General features: G+C 38.4%; 2 protein-coding genes across 2 annotated transcripts in view; one reads left to right on the forward strand and one right to left on the reverse strand.

Moving 5' to 3' along the window:
- The first annotated feature begins 3,082 nt into the window (after positions 1-3,082).
- Positions 3,083-6,052, forward strand: LOC146469303 (neurogenin-1-like). The gene is made up of 2 exons (XM_085123279.1): positions 3,083-3,220; positions 4,930-6,052. Exon 2 carries the CDS (start codon positions 4,947-4,949, stop codon positions 5,412-5,414), a length of 468 nt encoding a protein of 155 aa, XP_084979405.1. The 5' UTR covers positions 3,083-3,220; positions 4,930-4,946; the 3' UTR covers positions 5,415-6,052.
- A 5,814-nt stretch (positions 6,053-11,866) lies between these two features.
- Positions 11,867-21,840, reverse strand: part of LOC146469304 (conserved oligomeric Golgi complex subunit 6-like) — a 20,375-nt gene continuing 10,401 nt past the window's right edge. Inside the window, exons 9-20 of the mRNA XM_085123328.1 lie at positions 21,005-21,081; positions 20,413-20,464; positions 19,563-19,651; positions 18,349-18,413; positions 16,485-16,576; positions 15,682-15,796; positions 14,894-15,025; positions 13,979-14,146; positions 13,205-13,312; positions 12,817-12,870; positions 12,514-12,593; positions 11,867-12,101 (exon numbers count right to left, since the gene is read on the reverse strand). Of these exons, the coding sequence (XP_084979454.1) occupies positions 11,954-12,101; positions 12,514-12,593; positions 12,817-12,870; positions 13,205-13,312; positions 13,979-14,146; positions 14,894-15,025; positions 15,682-15,796; positions 16,485-16,576; positions 18,349-18,413; positions 19,563-19,651; positions 20,413-20,464; positions 21,005-21,081 (1,180 nt within the window). The 3' untranslated portion in view covers positions 11,867-11,953. The remainder of the gene's footprint in view (positions 12,102-12,513; positions 12,594-12,816; positions 12,871-13,204; positions 13,313-13,978; positions 14,147-14,893; positions 15,026-15,681; positions 15,797-16,484; positions 16,577-18,348; positions 18,414-19,562; positions 19,652-20,412; positions 20,465-21,004; positions 21,082-21,840) is intronic.

Here is a 21,840-nt window from a genome sequence, read left to right on the forward strand (position 1 = left end):
TTTGATTTTAGTCTTTGTTTAGACTCGTGGCTTGCGCTAATGAAATGTCAGCTAGTTGGTGCAAATGAACGACCCTCTTTAGTGTATGAAGCTGATCCGTTTGAGCCAGGGACTCTGAATATGTTACATTACTACAGGATGATGAACTTGAAAATCAATGGGTGTCAACTGAAGTTGAGATATAATTGCGCGAAAATTAGAAGACAGAATTAGTCATTTACCCCTTTTGAGCATTATTGTACTGTGGGGAATAAATGTAAACTAGCTCTATTGTTCTTGACAAAAGTGAAAAACTCTCTAGCAAACCAAGCTAAATTAAATATTATTTCTCCCTCACAGTTCAAGCTGAAGCACATCCAAGTTAACTTTTTCATAAAGCGGTGACTGATATTTAAAATCACTTTAAAATATAAATTATAAGTTGGCAATTATGCAAAAGAAATATTGAATTCCATTTTTGGTTTTTGTTCTGTTAGCTTGGCTGTCAAATTTCAAACGAGAAATGTGACGACGGGTAGTTTTTAAATAAACACAAAAATGTAAATAGCGGGATTTCAGTTTACATGCGAAGAATAATTTTTTTCCGACAAAGAAAAATTACTTGACAAGTAAGGCTTCTCTTTTTCGCAAATGTGCTGTTCGAAGCCCCGTTTTAATTCTATTTCATGAAAATAAAACATCAATTGTGAATGCTAATTAAATCGAGCCAACAAAAGGTTACTTTATTAAAGCAGCCCTCATGGTTACGAAACCAAGGTACGAAAAAATGCAATATTCCTCCATCAAACGCCTCAGTAAACGGGCCGTTTTGTATTTAGTCAGAAACACGTTCAGTTTAACTTGTAATGATTCAGGGGGCTAATACACTTCAGCAAAAAATAAATTACATCGCTACTCTCCCTTGCAGTATTTCAAACGATGGCCATTTCGCAGCAACGTTGAGCTGTGAGTTTTCGATTCGTTCTTCAATGAATATCTCTAATCACGCTTCTCTTTAGATCGGCTTACCGGGCATTAAATTAAAATTTTAGCGCTTTATTAGTTGCCCATTCAGTCAATTGATAACCTTATAAGCTATGATTAGACGTTATTGTCTTGAACTTTCCAAGAAAAAATGGATCCAAACTTTTTTGCTCCAAAAGCACTCACTTGTAAGACGGTCCATTTAATTGCATTAAGACTGTGAAATATATTGAACTCTTTGGAAATAAAATAATATAATACCTCTTTTGATAAACGTTTTATACAAACACACTCCTGTTTTGCAAACGAGACCAATCTCAACTTTTTTTTTTTTTCGGAATGTCTCTGCGCGTCAACGGAGTTTACGGTCGCCGATGCGGCCAGTGGTAATTCTAAGCGCATGTTTTTTCCTCTTAATTCACGACGTGTTTGTTAGCTTCATACTTTATTAAATACACGTGCAATCATGATCTTCTCCTCGTGAAAAGGATAAAGAGCGGTCAAAAGGCGCTATTCATCAGCCAGTATTTCCATCACTTGTGGTTAACACTCGATACGTATTCGGGAATAATAAACCGAAACAATTGGCTCCCCTCATTTTGCAAAGAGTTTGAAATGATTATGCAAAAACCCTTTTATGAAGACATGTGGCTCATTGAGATCATGTTTATTAAATGAAGCCTCGTCCACTGACATGCTTGTCTGTTTGGAGCAAGAGATGCTCAAAGACTCCTGTTTTGCTCTACATCTGGCTCATCTGTGGTCAGACCGTATATGTTTATCTTTCCATATTGCCAACACCCAGCCCTTAGATTTCCTTCAAGATATTTGCACATGGGTAAACGGGGGTGATCTTTTTCTCACTCATAAGTGATTGTTTATTGTTATGCAGTCGTGATCAGGGGCTGCAGATGTGCTTGAATTTTCGCACCCATGCAGGATATCATAATACTCTTCTTAAGAGCGGGTAAAAAGAATTCTCCACACCCCATCCCAAACTTGAATGAATACCTCTCTTAAGGTCTTTTCATTCACGGGTTAAGTGACACCTTATGGACACCAGAGAGTCAAGCATGGGCTATTCCCCACGACAAAGCTTATTCCGAGAGCGTGTTATTATTTCCATTCAAAATTGCATATTGTCATTTTACGAATTGGCACAAAGTTCTGTTTGACTAAGCGATTGTTCCTTGCACTCTTATTTTTTGTCTTCTGTAAATATTTGTCTGAGTTGTGCATTGTTCATCACAAACCTCCTCTGTGCTTCAACAGTTCAGACAGTAAGCCCTACAGGCGGCGAAGTGGAATCACTTGTTTAGCACTTTGGAAACGACAAAAATTAATACTAGCCCGGCCAAAGTTTTATCTTTTTAATTGGCGTGTAAAGTTGTAAAGAAAAAAAACGAAAGCCGACGTTTTGAAGGATTTCGTCTCTTAGCGAGCCGGGTGTCTCTTAATTTCAAATTATTTTTTTAAGCGCGTTCAATCCCCGTAGTTTTTCAGAAAACAATTATTTTGTCATTTAGGAAGCACTTGTACTGGCGGAATTGATGTTCAACTCAAGCGGGATTTCTCGTATGCTCCTTAGCGCATGCGCAATACATAATATCCGATGCTCCTCCTCATCTATAAAATATAACTTAACACACAAGAAACATTCGATCAAATAAACATTTCAGACGCATGTCCATGGAGAAAAAATCGAATCCACCAAAATGGAAAATTTGATTTTGTCAAATTGAAGTTAATCAGAAAACAGAATCACTTTAATTAAAACAATACACGTTCGTTTGATTGAATACTTGTTGTGTTGTTTTTATCAAGTTAAACTTCTTTCAAATGCACTCTGCCCTTTAAAGCAAATCCCTCCAAGAGACGGTTATCCTTCTGTCCACATAATTAAAATAATTTCTGCCAATTAAGAACAAAAACAGCTCGCCCTTATTCACTACTGTTCGTGAATGATCAGATAAGTAGTGATAAGGATCTCACAGTACAGACAAAACTGAAATAACAACTCCAAGCCCTCTCATCTGAGTTGTATTATACACTCCTTAGCACTTTGTTAATTAACGCCCCTTGTGCAGATAATGGGTTGGTATTCACGCCGGTGGGGGTGCACCGCTCGTTATTGTTCTCGCGGGCTTTAAAGAGCAGAATACGAAACATTACAAATCATTCATTAGCAGTGTCAGCTAAGTGAATTGCAGCGACGCAATACCTGGAAAAACTACACGAAGTTTTTTAGTCACACAAGGTAAGAAAAACTTCCTTCACTTCATTTATTTTTAAATCGATTAATACTTCGCTACTAGAATTTGATTGGAGTTAGTCTTTTCGTGCCAAATCTTAATTTTTAATATATCATGCACCCATTTCAAATCGTGTCACTTGCCGGTGACGTAAAGAGACTCTCATTTTTCAGTTTGAGGTTAATTTCCTTTTTCAAACATAGTTTCCAAAACGTTTCTTTTAGGGTGATGTACGCAAATGATTTAAATAAATGCGTAAGATGAGGTTAAAATTCTATTGGACGTGGGATTACTTTTTGGCTTGTGGCCTCCGAACCCACGCCGTTAATATGAAGCCACGCTAGACGGCGTGTCTAGAATTGTTCTTTTATTTACTCAAATCAACTTGGGAGCGTCCGATACCAAAAACTATATAAGTACGTTTTTGTTGTGCTATTAAATTGCCATTCGGTTTTTATACAGTTTAACCGGTATCTGCCTCAATACAATTTCAGTCCGGGATTTGCAGGGGGGTTTTTTAACACGATATTTATGTTAAAATTAAAAAATTCTCCAGTCTTGAGTTTTTTTCGCCGCTCAGTGTACAAGAATACAAATCAGGCCGGATCGATGTCAACTCCGCATTACAATCCGACTCAATACTCCAATGCGCTTTCTGACAACTGAAAGACAACTATAAATAAATAGATAAATAGTACAGGAAAAGATAAAACAAAAGCCTAAAAAAAGTCAAGTGTCCATAGAAAAAACACAGCTCGTATTTTAGAACTGCACAAATCAATTATTTGTTGTTTCTGAGTAAGATTTGTTGCTTGGTGTTTTTAGATTTTTGAGATACCTCTATAGTTTCATAACAGTTTGTTGAATATGAGAAAGGTTCTTTTCCGAGGAATCCCCAGACATTTTCTTACCCGACTCTCTAAAATCAAACCGGTTAAGCCATGAATCGTGATGTTAACATTGAGTTTGTTGTTGAAATACTCAGTGACGTGGCATTAAAAAAAAACTATTAGTGAGCATTATTTTTACCTAGCACTGTTTAATTTATTATGTAACTGAATATATACAAGGTGTTTCTATATGTTTAATTCTTTGGGTATATTTCTCAAATAAAAGCAACTGAGCAGCATTTTCCTGCATGCAGTGCTGTTTATTTCCTTGATTGTATAGAAGCTTTTTAATCAAACTGAAATTGTAAAACGTACATACTATTCTTGGAAGACAAAAAATAGAATAAAAAATTTTAACTTTAGGCTGAGATTAATCCAATACAAAATTGTACAATTTCTCTTTTCACAAAATTAATGTGATTCATTTTGTTTCAACTAGAAAACAAAACAATGCTTAATTAACGCCATTTGTTTTGACAAATTCATGCTGTGAATTTTCACCCGAAATAAGAATTTTTCCATGCCTTCATCGGGTGGTTTGAACTGCCTTTATAGTTGTTTTTAACACAACAATTTTTTTTAGCTTCTTTTGAATAGCGTGCAAGTTTCGTTTACAACTAACAATCAAGGTTGTTAAGTCTTTCACACACAACAAACTATAATTGACAAAACCGGCAGTTTGCTTATAGAGTTTTAATTACTTTTCAAAACCGCAATTTAAATTTTTTTAAGCATATATTTAGTCAGGTATTACAAGGGTTCACGGCAAATTTGCGCTGTTTTTTTTTTAACCTCTAACGAGATGTCAACCTCTTCTTCCGCAGTGAGTTTTCGTCAGACAATGGTTAGTCAGGTTGTATTTCGTCCACTAGAACAAGAGAAAACTTTCAACAGCGCTACGTACATCGAAGAGCGATGCAATCCCTGGGTACTGCCCGAACAAGTTCCGAAGAAGAACGAAGAACCCCGAAAGCACGTCGGGAGAAGACCGAAGGTAACCGTTCCCGCGCCTGTGAAGCGTTATAGGCAGCTTCGGAGAAACGCGAGGGAACGTGAGAGACAGGGCCGGTTGAACAGTGCGTTTGATGTGCTTCGAGGTGTCATTCCAGACTATTTGTCAGGAAAAGGACCCGAAGGAAAGTTAACACAGATTGAAACTCTAAGACTTGCTACTCATTACATCGGCGCGCTATCGGAAATGCTCGACGAGGAAGATACGAAGAGAATGAAGGATTTTTGCGGCTGTGGTTATTTTAGAGAAAACGAAAGCTTCTCTTTTAGTGACTTGAGCTGTTTGACGGACATTTAACCTTGATTCTTACACTGTTAAAAACAATGAAAGGTGAAATTGAAGAAACCCCAACGTTATTTTGGAGTATCGTGATTGAACAACATCGCAAGGAGGAAGCACTCAGTATAGCTTTGATTTGAATGGTTGGACCATAAAGATTTCATCAACAGATTCAAAAGGTAGAACCACCATGTACAGCGTAATTAACATTACCACAGGAAAGTACTGCTCAGTAGCTTTCACTTGAATGGTCACACTTTAGGATTTCGCCCACAAATTGAACAGATGATCTTACAGCAAAGAACAGCTTTAAATTTAAAGATAACCCCTTAGAATTTCATCCACAGACTCAAATGTTAGAAACACACTTCAAGTTATACAGACTTTACGCTAGGAGAGAAAGGGATATTTTTGTAGGCTTCCTAAAAAATCAGTTTTTCAGTAAAATAACAAAAAGAGCTGAAACGTTATCGAGTTTTATTTGACAAACACAAGTAACTCAAGTGAGATTTTTTAATTTTTTTTTTAACTCAGGTGAGATAATTATAACTGACGCAATACTGAAAAACAACAGCTGCTCCGAAAAAAAAAGCATTATTTATAGAGTAAAATAGTTTCATTGTAAAAAGAACAATCCAATAAAAAAATAAAATCAATTTAGTGAGAAATTAGATTGAGATCCATGCCTTGAGTTCACGCTCAGTGCGTGGACTTATCATTTACATTTTCGAAAACTACATGTATTAATAAAACTAGTAAAAATGAAAGATTACGGAGTGCGTTCGATGATCTCGATTCCAGGTTCTCTCTCCTTTGCCCAGTGGGTGATGATGTCATCTGCCCCTGCACAATCTGCGGGGGTTTCCAGATCTATTCAATCCCGGCAATCAACGTTGTTCCATACAAATGTCGACTCCAATCATGGTATTAGGGGTGCGTTCTTTCTACGTCGCGAACGCAGCAATAGGAGCAGGTGGCAAAAACGACCCAATAACGTAGATCATTGTGGTGGAGACAGAGAACCCATTCATTCAACATTTGCTGTGAGATTAAAATTTTTCTGAAAAATACCGAAACGTGTGTTGTTCCTCAGAGCGGGCAAAATTAGATGAATTTTGTTTCGCAAAACAGCAAATGTTCCGTGCGTTCGTTTAGCTATATTTCCTTGTTTGTGGGAGCCTTTCTTTTTTGTTAGAGAATTAAAAAACAATATCTGAAAAATAAAAGGAAATAAGCTGCACTTGTATAATCAACATAAAAGAATTTGTAAATGCTTGACAGATGTGGCGCGTCTGCTACGAGTGGCTACAGAATGAAGTTCTCATTAATTGAGTTTTCGCATAAGTTTGCTTTGTTTTACACGTTATTTCAATTGACAGTCGATATCCACACGTACTTATTATCATACGTAGTTGAAAGCTGATTCGTATCAAATAAAAATTCCATTTAATCACGTTCTGTTTTGAAAACGTAGAAGAATCAGTCTTTTTGCATTAGCATTCCAAAATATCGACACGTACTTGTTTTCCGCGATAACAAGTGATTGAAGCATGAGGATTAACTGAACATACAGTTCAATGTGTAGAAATACTTTTTTTAAGACTTGGAGGCTGAACATTCTGTTGGCTTGCCTTATCTGCAATAGCCTCCTACGCAGTCGCTCCTTGAGGGGAGTCACGCACCCCCCCCCCCCCCCTCTCCCCACTTCACGTTCGTGGGGGAGGAATGCGTCACAAGCCATATATCTGCAATAGGCCTTATCACGGTTTTCGACGCCATTTTGACGAGTAGGCAAGGTCAGGCAAAGAGGCTTGAAATAACAGTGTTTGTATGGAAATCCGATAAATAATTTTCATAAAACATCGCTTGTGAAAAATTCATGAATTGGAAACTTTTGGCACTAGGAAAAGGATTTTAAGAAAAAATTGGAGGGATGCAGAAGTGCCAGAAAGCGTACAGTTGTGTTTCGAACTTTCCATACATTTCCCTGTATTTTTTTCCCGCGAACTATTTTTAGTAGCAGTTCACGGCTGGTTAGCTTTACAGACAAATGTATGGAAAGTTCAAAACACGACTGGACGCTTTCTGGCACAGCTACATCCCTCCAATTTTTTCCTTAAAATCCTTTTCCTAGTACCAAAAGTTTCCAATTCATGAATTTTTCACAAGCGATGTTTTATGAAAATGATTTGACATCGGATTTCCATACAAACGCTGTTATTTCAAGCCTGTTTGCCTACTCGTCAAAATGGCGTCGAAAACCGTGATAAGACCTATTGTGTTTTGTTATTTTAAGCAAAATTGGTGAACATCCTCAAGTTCATAGTTGAACTGCTGCCAGGCTTTATTTTCGTTTTGTTTGGTGCTGAATCATTCATAAAAGATTTGCTGGATCGCACTCAAGTTAAGCATGTTTTTGTGAAATAGTCTTAATGGGAGAATTTTAATTTTTACGTGACAATACCTGTTAGCCAGCTGTGAAATCTTTCGCTTTCCCACTCTTTGAAAACTAAGGGAGTCTGGGCACTAGCTTCGGGCGCTCTGATTTCTAGAATCAAATCGCTGAGAGAAAATATGGTGTCGGCGGGTTTTATCATCGATCAAAAGCTCAATTACTTTAGCGCGACAGCAAAACATGTATGATCAGTTTACCCGGCATCATAACAACACGTGAATTGCGTTCATCAACTCGCCTTTTCTGTCGGTAGGTTTCGCTCCCCAACAAAAGCTAGGTATCTAAGGAACTCTGCATCGTTCGGCGTTTTCACGTAATAGCTACTTTTCCGAAAATAAATGATCGCTTTATCAAGGTCGACAATGGGAGAGCGCGCGTAATTTTGTTTGCGTTGGGCTGCCTGTGCAAATGCTAGGTTGGCGGCCATTTTGTTTCTCTGTTGCGCAATTTACCTCGTTTTGATGCAAGAATCTGACCTCATTTTCACGTGGAGATTTCACCCACAAAAGTCTCTCCTCTTCAACATACAAATTGGCATGTCGACCGCACTTTTTAATCTGTGATTACTATTACTAGTTTAAGTGTCAGTTAAGCGCAGGGCACTAATTAGGGTAACTTTCCAGATCCAATTGGAATTTAGAAGTGTTGGTTTTTGAGGAGACGGGAAAACCGGAGTACCCGGAGAAAAACCTCTCGGAGCAAGGACGAAAACCAACATCAAATACAACCCACGTATGACGCCGAGTCCGGGAATGGAACCCGAGCCACACTGGTGGGAGGCAAGTGCTCTCACCACTGCGCTATCCCTGCTCCAACCTTCCCTGATAATCTTCCCGGTTTGAAAACACCATAAACTACAAAGTTCAACACGCACCCGCACTATCAATGGAACTTTGGCCCGGCCAAAGTTATTTAGTGCACTGAGTCTAAGTTGGTCTAAGTTGGTCTAAGTTGGTCTGTGCGATAAGACAAAGAATAATTCGAATTTGCATCTTGGAAAAGCCAGAGATTTACTTAAAAAAAAGTAAGAGTTTTTACAGCTGAAATTCCATATTTTTTGCTGCCAAAATTATTCTTTTAAATTTAACCTCAGATTATCTTTTTATTTTATTTTTTTATCTTCTTATAAGACATGTTTGGTTTGATTTTTATGTTAACTCGGATTTAAAGTCAAACTCCGAAGAAGTCGTTGTGCACAAAATGAAGAAACGAACCAAACGTAGAAACTGTGTGCTCAACCAATCAGGAAAGAGTACTTTTGCTGCTCGACCAATCAGGAGAGTAATTTTGCCCTTGATAAAAAAAGTGCCCTCCGACCAATCAGCATTCAGTAATTTTGACCTCTACGTTGCAGCTTCAGGTATTCAAAAGCCAATTGTAGATTTTGGCGTGGCTTGATGCACATGCGCATCCTACCATTTGAAATTCGCCGATGCAGCAAAAGAAGTTTCAAGGCCCCTGTCTATTGAGATTAACAATTTTGTTTGGTTAGTTTTCGTGCTCTACTAGTAAAAACCGTTTTCGATTACTTTTAATGCATGGTTGGTCACCTTTTTCAATAGCCAAACGGGACTACAGTCAACTCCCTTTATTGCAGACACCCTCGGGACCCCGAATTAGTGTCCTTAATAGCGAGAGACCGCAATAGCGGGAATTTCTTTCAGTCAAACGTCCGTAATTTATTTTTGCCAAGGATTTAGCTACTGTCCGTATTATCGGGGTGTCCGCAAGGCGAGAGTTCACTGTAACGAGAAACGGAAATATTCTGTAAGGGCACTCCAACCAAGTTAAGCAAAACCGGTCTACAGTCCTCGCCAAGGTAAGTTGTGGGACACTTCACAGCCAGGCTAATGATGTCCTTCCCGTGCTCCTCTCCCCTCTCTCAATGTTGTTTCACACAATTCTGCTGGCCAATCTTGTGAAACGACATTGAGAAGGCAGGGTGACAAGATCCGACCCGGCCAAATAAGGGGACTAAGACAGTAGGTTCAGACGGTTTGTCCCAATAAAAGACGACCTAAGAATAAGTCTTATATGGGGACAATCGTAGGGATCTTGCCAGTTACACATGATCAACGCCAAATATCTCCAGTGGTTGGATTCTCTCAATTCCTCACGGTTACACATACAAGGCACGCTAACAAAAACATTTACTGATAATTTTATTTGTTTGTGTAATCTGTCGTTTCCAATTACACTTTAAATAGAAGTCATTTGTTTATTTATCTATTCCTCAGTTTATTTTATCAAGCGTACGAAAGTGTCCAATGTCATACTTAATAACCCTTACCTTTTAAGACCCATTCTTCATAGATTTCTTAAACTAGTCAAGAGAATTTATTTTTAACACCAAGACATTTTGCCTTTGGTGATCATTTGCATTTGCATGCTTGAATGAACACTCTTTTGGGTTAAAAAGGTTTTAAAATGATCGTTCGCTCTATTTGGTTGAATACAGTATTTTCGTATCTTTAGAAACAAAGTAAATTTTCAATAGGTTATCTTCTAACGTCAAAATTTACTGAACTTTTTCTGTGCTATCTATTGAGTTGTAGAAAAAGGAGGTAAAGTTCGGGATAACTCTAAAAAGCAGCGAAAACACTCGCGTATTGCTCGTGTTTCCAAGACAGTTCCTAGTTCTCCGAATATTCTATTCGTGTAGAAATACGATAGGATCAAGAAGTCCGACTCAACTTCGTCATTTTGGGTGCCGTAAAACGCCTATGGTGACTAATGGGGCTTTGGTGGACGCGCGAAGGTTAACCACCTCCATGATGCATGTTGCCGGTTACGAAAACTAAAACCACAGCTGTCCTACCAGACGCCACACGCCCCCCCCCCCCCACCCCCCCCCCCCCCCCCTGGTTACGAAAACTAAAACCACAGCTGTCCTACCAGACGCCACACGCCCCCCCCCCCCCCCAGGGCAGATAGAGATGGATCAGCCCCCCTGGTCCCAAAAGAATGAGGAGTAAGGCAAAGAATGAAGGGCCAATCGCCATCCACTGAACGAGAATATTGGGTACACATTGAATGTTGCGAAAAAGAAAGCATGTACCAGGGTCCAATGGAAGGCCCTATGCTCCACGAGGACCAAAGAGGACCATTCCGTATACGCCACACATTGACACTCCAATTCTAGCAGTATGCAGGATGTTTGTCCCATGACCCTACTTCAATGGCCTTAGCTCCCACGAGTCTCCTGTAGTTCAGTGGTAGAACATCCGAACTAGTAATTGGAAGGTCTTAGGTTCGACTCCTGATAGATGCACTCTGATTTTTTTTCGAGTATGCCTGTGTCATTCACTGAATATTACATCATTCTCAAAGAGGACTACGTCAGTTAGTCACGACGAAACTAGCAAAAATATTTTCTATTCATTAAATATATAAAGTATTTATTCTTCCCGCGTCCTATAAATATGTTTTCTAATCTGTTGTTCGAAGGATATTCCCTTCAGCAAACAGACAGCTGGTGAAGACAAAGTCTAACAAAGTTCAAAGTGTGGATAACTTTATCCGGCGGATAAAATGTATTGGTTGGAGCACATTTCATCTGCTGGATAAAGTTAACTTCTCCTTGAACAACCGAGACCAACTCTTCACACTACGCTATGTAGCGAACGTTGCTGAGGGTTTAGTGTTTTCCCTGGACGACCACGACACATTTTAGCTCCTGTTCAACTTTCGCGCGACCACGGAGTAAAGAACGCGTTTAACGCACCAAAAACTCCTCAAAAACTAATCTTACGAAGGCTCCTACAAAAAAAGGGGGGCTGTTGCAGGCATTCGATTTAGTTTTACAAAGTTTAAAAGTAACCTTAAATTGTGTTGGAACTTCCAAAGCCTTAACTCGATCATTTGTGAGCCTGCGGCATTCATAAGTTGCTCAGCAACATTGCGAAATATGTCCTTATGCTGACGTAACAACTTTCAGAACACTGGCTGAGCCTTCTCTTCACGGTATCCACTGTGGGAGAAAAGGCTTTACCCCTTGCACCGCTAAAAGAAAATGTCTTTTCAAGACGATTTAATTTTGGTTTTCCTACATCCCTACATTATTTACACCATTCATTAATTAATAAAACTAGTTTCCCATTCGTTACGTTAACAGCGATGTCACTTGATCTGGGGTACGCGGCATTAGAGTCTTAACATCTGGGTATTTATTTTTCTCATCTACGATAGCTTCGTGCAAAGTTTTGTAAGTTGAACAAACAACATCCACAGCTCGCTTGTGGACCGTGTCCCTGTAAGAACAAATAGAAATGGTAAGTTAACCTTTATTTTCAAAATACTAACATAAACACGTTTAAAAACAAAATAAATTCCACCACAGAAAAGTTTTGCTTAAAAATTCTTTCATTTGAATGGCAACACTACAGGATTTAACTAACAGCCTTAAAAGATAGTCACGACACTATGCATGGCACGACTCTGATAACCTGTACCAATGCAACACGCTCATGTAAGTGAGGTTGCAATGTCTTCAAAGTTAGAGCCATCTGGTACAGCATAATAAGCAGCCCAAAACGGAAGTATTGTTCAACAGATTTTTTTATGCAGTATTTTATACACGGGAAAAAAAACAGTACAATACAAAAACTCATCCTCAAAATATAGAACGTTAAAAGCACCTAGTATGACTCAAGATTTTATTACCGTAGTCTTGTCGTTCGTAAGAGATTGCATTGAGGCATGATTAAACTGTCCGGGGAGGAGAGATATTTGTCGAATTTCGCCTGTGAAAGAGAAATAAACAAGACCTGCTTAAATAATTTTCTAAACTGAAGATTTTTTCAATTCTCAGGTAAGCTCCATTATAAAAGCTTGAGGACTACACGACAAGCCGACCACAAATGGATAGGTTTGTAAAAAAAAAAAAAAATGAAAGAAAAAAGGACTTGACTGGAAATGGCGTCGCATTGAAAGCTGCCCCCATGAAATAACAGGAACTTTTCTTACCATGGCGTCCTTGACACTTTGTGCATCCATACCGTGAAGAGACGACAAAGGCACCTGACAATCGATAAAGATTTCAATATCAGAAAGATCTAACTAATTACATAAGTGAGCATTCGTAGATATTGAGTAGTCTGCGAGAACTCTCGCCTTTTCTTTACCATTTTCTCTGACTCCAGACGCCTCTTGTGTGTTTCACGCGAGACGCACGCGCGAGGGATAAAAGAAAACGGGCAGCGCACGCGCTTCTAATGAAGGACAAAAGAGACCAGTTGGAGCAAGTCATCCTTAGGATCATCCCCGAGGTGGACCACTCGTAGCGCATTTCTACAGAGTAATTGTATTATGTAAAAACAAAAGATTATAGGCAAAAATCAAAATTCAAACGTACCCTTTGACTGCGGTTTTCCTGATAGACTGTGTACAGATTACCAACACCAGATCGAGCAAGAATAAACGACGCTTGCTCGCTGATCAGCGTATCAAGATGTGCTTCTGTCTGATGAGCAAATACGCGACACCAGTTAGTAAAAGATAAATGGAAATTGAGGCGTACGGGGAAAGAAATGATAGTCTGTAGCAGCAATTTTCTGTGGTGCTGTTCATTACACTGTTCAAGTCTAGAGACCATTTAAATGAAAGTTATTAAGTAGCACAACACAGTTCTAACTTTTGAGTCTGTGTATGAAATCTTAAAGTGTGACCCTTCAAATGAAAGCTACTGAGCAGCACTTTCCTGTGGTGCTGTTTATTACGCTGTACAAGGTGGTTCTAACTTTTGAGTCTGTTAATAAAATCCTAAAGTGTGGCCATTCAAATGAAAGCCACTGAGAAACACTTTCCTCTGGTGCTGTTTATTATGCTGTACAAGGTGGTTCTAACTTTCGAGTGTCCAGATGAAATCCTAGTGTGACCATTCACTAATGAAAGCCACTAAGAACTATTCTCCTGTAGTGTCGTTTATTATACTGTAATGGTCGTTCTAACTTTTAGTTATGCGGCAGAAATCTTAACGGGAACCATTAAATTGAAAGCTATCCAGCAGCAATTTCCTGTAGTACTGTTTATTATGCTAAAGAAGGTAGTTCTAACTTTTGGGCCTAAGGATGAAATCAGAGATCAAAGATCGGGAACAGTCCGAAACAGCCAATTTTAAATATCCTACCTGTCCAGCCAGCATTTCAATGTGCTTATCCGTGAATTCGTACACTGCTAACGTGCTCTGTATCTGATGAATGCAGTTGATCATATAAGCAGCCATGTCGGACGCGTTCAAATGACTCGCAGACATGGAGCACATCTGCAGGAGTGGATCCACAAGACACGAGATGATCTGAAGTAGCAGAGAGCATGACAAGATCGAATCACTTTCAAAGAGGTAACAGCGATTCTAAATTGCTCTAAATTACAGAGTTTAAAACGGCTTGAACTTCGGTGTCGACGGTCAGGTGAAAACCCCTGCATGCTCTGTTCTTGTTTTCAAAACTCGTGTCACGTTCTCAATCAATTCGAAAACCAAACCCAATCGTGACTTCCTCCCGCCTGTTTTCCCGCGGTTGACGCCAAATACATGTATTTTCTTCAAGTTCTGATTGGTTTATTGTGTTGTCAAAGTTTGTTATGATTGGACAGCGTAACAACTTTGGTCTTCGTTTCACAGCACTCGATTGGCCATTTCCGAGTTGTTGTTAGCCTCATTATAAAAGCGAGGCAAATATTTGTTTACATTTGTTTGCATATGAATGCAAACTAATTTTCATAATAAAAACTTTGCACTTAGTCTCGATTTCATAATGAGGTTCAAAGAGCTTCTCGGAAATGGCAAAAATAAAAACAACTGTCAGCGTATAAAATTTTTCAAACATGGGAGGATCATAAAAGAGACAATGCCACAGGAATTTACTGTTTTTGTAAAAAGTGCACAAAATGTTTGACAAAATACTTTTGCTTAAAGATGAAATTGCGCTCAGAGCACAGAGAAGAAAATCAGTGATTTCTTCAAAAAATAACAAACTATTATCGGTTTTTAGCGTTTTTCACCAAAGTACTTGGGGAGAACTTGAAAAACATTGGAACTTACACGTGAGTAATCAGCTTGTCTGGCATCTAGAGGGATAACAGACGCGTCATGCGAGGTGAGCACGTCTTTCAACAAACTCATGGTCTCCTTCAATGATTCTGTTGGACTGAGATCAGGGGGCGGCAGCTCAATCTAAATAATAAGAAGACAAATTGAGCAAGTCAGTACACTCTTGCCTTTTCTTTACCATTAGCTTAAAATTAGCTTTTTAAATCATATTTAATGAGCGAGATGAAAACCTCGGTTGACTTTTAATCGGGGATCAGCGTTAATCGGCTTTCGAATAACCGGACCCTGGCCAACAAATTGTACCGTGTTAATTCGCCCATGCGACTGAGCCTACTAATCACTCCAGTAAATGGGTACGGGTAAATTAACCTAAAAACTCAACAAGTATTTCTTACATTTTTAAAATAAATTTTTAACTCAAATGTTCGATATGGAAGTTTTCCTAAAAAATATCGATGCCCGTGAGGAATATTGGTTGTTTTGATACATTTCGATACTGCTCCCATGATCACTCAGGAATCGGAACAAGAGTACACCATGAGAGAAAACAAGTGATGATGATGATGATGACGATGATGATGATGATGATGACGATGATGATGATGATGATGATGATGATGATGATGATGATCTTTTTATCGTTGTTTACAAAATAATTGTTACAACGTGACAAAACAAAATCGTTCTCAACCTGTGTATGTTCTTAGGACGTTGTTAAAAGGAAGGAGCGTGTACGCCTTTTACTACAGCTTTAATGTTACTTCATTGTTACAGCCCACCTTTTCTAATAGTTTGCTTGCATGGCAGTTTAGACTGTTGAAGAACATCTTAAGCGCCAATGCATTCATGTCAAAAATGGTGACTGTTACTGACGCCTCTTCACCAATAAGACTCCTGTGGGAAATGTATAGTAACACAACAATAAGAACAATTGTCTTATTCAAGAGAGAGATTCACAGGCAATTTTTCCTAACAATACATTACCATGCAGATGCAGACACATTATGAGAAAAATTTAATTATTGATTCTTCTAACTTTTGAGTCTCTGGATGACTTTGCCAAGTGTGACCATTCAAATGAAAGCTACTGAGCAGTACTTTCCTGTGCTGCTGTTTATTATGCTGTACAAGGTGGTACTAACTTTTGAGTCTATGGATGAAACCCTAAAGTGTGACCATTCAAATGAAAGCTACTGAGCAGTACTTTCCTGTGCTGCTGTTTATTATGCTGTACAAGGTGGTACTAACTTTTGAGTCTATGGATGAAACCCTAAAGTGTCACCATTCAAATGAAATCTACTGAACAGTACTTTCCTGTAGTGCTGTTTATTATGCTTTTCAAGGTGGTTCTAATTTTTAAGTCTGTATCTGAAACCACAATGTGTGACTATTTTAATGAAAGCTGCAGAGAAATACTGTTCCACCATACTGTTCTTTTCTCAGTAAGAGAACAAATGATTTTTAAGATCTTGGATGTGGAGCCTGGCCGTGGGAGTGAAAGGGTTTAGAATCAAGCAACCTCCATTCTTGATCCAAGGGTGGCGCCTGTAAGAGATTCAGTTATACTCGTTATAGCCCTTACCCTATTGTTGTACCATAAAACTTGAGAATATTTGCCAAGCTAAACAGCAGCACTGCTCCGGGTTCTGAGACAATCACCTGTTCAACTCGAACCTACACAAAACCATAAGAACAGTTAGTCTTCAGTTCATCTTATGCCCCGTTTAAACGGTTTCAATATTTGCTTCAACATGCGTTAAACCAAAAGTCAGACACGCCAATGCATTCATTCATAACACTCTTCAGTCGTCCATTAGACTCTTGCCTCCGGGTCGGTTTGTTTCGATGAAATGAAGCACCAGCAACTTCAGCCCTGCAATTCATCTGGGAAACAAAATACGTCTCTCTATCGTTAAGCAAAGTGTTCTCATATACATCTGAGAACCTGAAGAACTCCAAAGTGATGTAAATACAGAGAAACACACATAAATTTGCGGAGAGCTTGAAGCCGCGTCCGAACGCCATGATATGCAAATCATCCGTGGTCAGATTTTTAATTCATTGATTTAAGTTTTGTATTACACATAAGATACATTAGTTTTTAGTAGCATCTTTTAGCATTTTTATTCATTGTAAATTTTTAATTTTTAATTTTCGAGGTCCTTTTTGTAAACCACTTTTTAGTGAAAAAGTTTCCTCATTAAAGATTGTCATTATTATTATTATTATTATTATTATTATTATTATTATTATTATTATTATTATTATTATTATTATTATTATTAAGTCGGGGGCGTTTGAGCAGGTCGTTCAATATTGTATAAAGTGCAAAAATATGTTGAAAGCTTGCTGAAAGCGTGTTGAATCAAATTAAATTGGTTTAAACTTTCATTCAACATCGATTCAACATTTCCTTTGTTTTTTAAAATGTTGAATGGCATTGAAGCTGTTTGAACACTCTGTTCATCCAACATTTGCCCAGCATCTGTTCAACGTTTGTTGAACGAATGTTGGTAAAATGCTGAAACCGTGTAAACGGGCCTTTATGCCTCATCCACGCCAATGTATCTTCGTTTAAAAACACATCCATGCACATTTCAATGAGTTTTGGCTTTGCATCCATACTAATATGATCACAAATGCTCATCGTCTTCACCAAAAAACATTTGAAAATGCTCTTCAGAGTGGGCGCATTTGAAAACGGAGTACTATCATATAAGAGTAGACAGAAAAACAGAGACTTTTAGAAAACACCGACCTGATTCAAATAAAAAACATTGCGAGCGTATTCGAGCATGTTAGTGTGGACGGGAGAAAAATAATGCTACAAAAACGATGGTGTGGATGCGAAGTTTTACGATGTGCTTTCAATAAAACAAAAACAGGACGTTTTGAAAAGGAATTAGTGGGGATGGCGCCTGACTATGACAGGCAGCATTAGAACAACTACCTTTTGAACACCAAGAGTTCCAGCCTCCTTAAATAAGTTCTTAGAGGACTAAAATACTAAGTGCAAACTTCATAAATTATTTGTCTCCCTTGCATTAAACCAACAGCGCAAAATTACTGTGGCTAAAGTGTATGAAAAAACTGAATGCTTCCCTCCTATGCCTGCTTGTTCCCAATTATTTTTTGAACATGTAACTAGTGAGCAGCACTCTGCGAACTGTAGTTATAGTAAAAATAGTTGTAGACGTTGTTTATTCTACAAAACCTTGGCCCCCAAAACAACTCTCTCACGCTTTGCGTAAATATTTCACAGCTTCGCCTCTTCCTTTTTCGTAGATCCGGCCGCACCTTGGCGGTCTGTATTTCTCAAAATTGCCTCTGTAATGGCTTAATACAGGCATTGAGTGTGTGTTTGTAAACCTCCTCGTAGTTAACTGCAGTTTGCCGAGTGCTGCTCACTAGTTTAGTGTTCAAAAATTGCAAATAGCCTTGCCTACCTTGAAAGGTCTGCAGACTCCTTCCGTTATATGACTAAGAATTTCCTTTTGTACCTGCTGGTCAGCTGGAAAAGACAATATGTAACGCTTCTGTTTAATTAATAATATCTATTTCCTCAACAATGCTCGAACTTATAACACCATCCCGAGAACCATTAGACAGGTAGAGGCGTTCAGTAAATTTAAAACCAAACTAAAGTGCCATCTTAAGCAGTAACGCCCGCGGTACATGCTGCATTTATAACTTAATTATTTGTCTAGTTTTTTTGTTGTTGTTGTTTTTTGTTTCAATGTTTTGTGTTTTGTCTTGTGCTGTGTCAGGGCTCCATTTAAACTAGCTCTGCTAAATTGGATGCCCCTGGATAAATATTGAATTAAATAAATAAAATAAATAAATAAACTTGTGTTACAAAATTATTATTGACAGCTAAAAATTAGTCCTTTGTCTCATGATTGTGTCACATAGGTGTGGATTGCGACATTTCGCCTGCTGTACTGCTGGCCCTTAGGAAAATGGTGTCAACTGACTGTAAATCAATATAAGTAGCACCATGGTTAATGGTGATTGATGCATTTCAGTCCTCACTTTGGTTGATAGTCATTCGAGGATTTCAATCCTCGTTGTTCATACTACACGCCGACGCTGTTAAATAATTATTAACGTAAACCACACATGTAGAACTTACACTCATCTGTAATCAGTGGAAACTGTACCTTGAAATTGCAGAGGGCAAGACTGAGTACACGAGGTACTCTGAATTTCAAACCACTCATGTTCCCAAAGCCCTAACCCTTAAGTGTTGCTGACTAGTAGATGAGGATTGTGTCAAGTGCACAGTGATCTCTTAAAGCATGCACGCTATAAAGCTGGATGGAATGCTTGTTCGAACACGTGTACATACATTTACAAGTTGAGTTTCACTTTGCACCTGAACATTGCCTGCCAGAGGAAGGAGGCCTGTGTCACCGACTGAAAAAATTAAGTGATATTGTAACAAGCAGTTTTGATTTTGAACTGCTGGTCAACTCTGGATATTGAAGAACTAAAGCTACATTATATTCACACTAGCCGAGAAATGTACTTAGACACTGTACAAATGAATGTTGAAATGGAAGTGAACACAAGACACATTTAGTGTGGACCCTGTATACAAAGGATAGCCACTATACTAAAGTAGTTTCTGTAAAATATAGATGTCAAAGTGGCTACATACATGTTGATGAATTTCTAAGCAGGCTATGCAAGAGTTCCTTTTCCGAAGCTATAGCCTGGTGAAGCCATGCCAGCATATCACCAATATATCTAAAGGAAAATACAGAAGGTTCAAAATGCATTTATAGGGCATGACAAAACGTCTAACTTGAGACACAGCAAAAAAATGAACCGGTACTGTTGGCATATCAAGAAGTGAAAAGGACTGGTTTTAGCTTTTTAAAATAGTCTTTAGTCTTTATTTTATTTTATTTTTTCACACTATTCAGGTAATAACCTTGTACAGTAAAGGTAGGAGAAAAAAAAAGAAAGAAGGAAGGAAGGAAAACAATAGCAGACAAAGCTTCATATATCAAGCAAATTAGTATACAGCCAACCAAAGTAGCAGAGCTTTCAAGATAGCTGCTGCTTATTTACTCACAAAGGAAAGAGACCATTGAGCTAACTTAAAAGTGCATTTACAGAAACAACTAATTGACACTTAAAATACTGATATAATAACCGCTTTAACATAAATAGAGAAACAAACAAATTGTTCAAGATGGTAGGAGTCCATGGTAGCAAATACTGCACAGAAGCTAAGTCCTCAAGGAATAATTCCTTGAGGACTTAACTTATTATAAAGGTAAGTGTGGTGAATGACTGACTGATAATTCAGATTCAAGCCCTCCCCTCTGAAAGCCAGTAACCCAGTACTACTCACCTTTCTGCCAGTTTTGTCTCTAACAAAGCTTGTTCAGCTTGTGATATTCTTTCTACAGTTTGCAGTTTCACACAGTGTTTAAAACGTTTTACTTCTAAGTCAGTAATCCTACATGTAACTTGATTCAAATTAAACAATGCTTTCCTACCTAACTGGGTCATGAGAATGTAATTCGATTGGTCTGGGTGTTCCACCAGGGCCTAAAATAAGAAGGAGTACAAGTTTATTGTATGCCAATCCTTGCAGTTACTATTTGGGCAAGTTTCTTTTCCCTTTGCTATCATCTGAACTGGCAATTTTTCATATTAAGTGATGGCAATGTAGAGCTGGTTATGCAAAGATCCAGTACAGATTTCTCCAATAGTAAGGAGACATGTACATGTATAAAAACAGTACTGTCAACCTGTCATCTGCCAGATATAATTATGAATTGTGGACAAGAGCAACCAAACAATCAATAATTCTTGGACTTTTCAGTGGACAACCAATGGTGTTTAGTATTGTTTTCTTTAATGGCACAGTTTTGTTCCTCACCACAGCTTTGACATCTGTGGATTAACATAAAAATACATCTGAACAAAAGAGAAACATAGTGTTTCCAAATGACTGATACACTAGATGAAGTACTCCCAGTAACAGCAACACCAACAATTTTATTTCTTGAGGCTGCTGTTACATGAAGTTTAGGGACAAAAATCAATAAAACTGAATGTCAGTCAGTCATGCACTGATGTACACACCTCCTCTAGTAAGAGCATCAATGAAGCATCTTACAACAGCTGTTCTTCTAGCGGTACCATATTCATCTAACGTATACCTACAAAAAAATTATACATCAATCACACACACAAAAAAAAAATTAATGGGACCTTAATGCATGATGTCAGTGATGGACTGCTTACAATCCACTTTTTTTTTTGTGATCATCAAGATCACGTTCTAAAATTGAATGGCTGCCATCTTAATTTGAGGTTTGGTGCACTCTCCAGGTTCTTTTGTCCATTTCAAACCAAGATGGATGCAGCTGAGTTTAAACAAGCCATACAATCTGAACAATCACATGGGAAAACCTTCCCAAAAGAATGCAATTCCTCTTTTTCTGAGTAAACTGTATTGCATTCATTCTGCCATCAGGGGCAGAATGAATGCAATACTATTCTGTTCATTCTGAAAACAGAATTGGTCCCAAAAGAACATGAACTCGATGTATTCCTACAATGTACGTAAATATTCTGCAATAGTCCCAAAAAGAACAAACTCTTAAAAAAACGACGGCACCAATCTCAGTTCATAATCCCAGCCTTTGAACTAAGCCAATAGTAAACCAGCCTCACCCCCAAAACACCACTCACTGCCTTAGCAGAATTAAGACATGGGAGGCAAAATTTAGCCTAGGCAGGAGGTCGCAAGACAGTGAGGAAGGCAAAGCAGAACATCGCCTAAGGGGAGGAGGGGGGGGGGGGGGGTGGGATGGTGCCTGCTAGTACAGAAGTATTTTTGCGTAGTTTGTGACTATGAGGAAAACTAGATTTTAGCAAGGGCTGTTGGAATCCAAAAAGAAAATTGGTGGTAACCA

This window comes from Pavona decussata, unplaced genomic scaffold (genome assembly GCF_977016875.1).
Source record: "Pavona decussata unplaced genomic scaffold, jaPavDecu1.1 SCAFFOLD_124, whole genome shotgun sequence".
Lineage (NCBI taxonomy): Eukaryota > Metazoa > Cnidaria > Anthozoa > Scleractinia > Agariciidae > Pavona > Pavona decussata.

Coding starts and splice junctions, on each gene's coding strand:
- LOC146469303 (XM_085123279.1), top strand. CDS start 4,947: ATGGTTAGTCAGGTTGTATTTCGTCCACTAGAACAAGAGAAAACTTTC.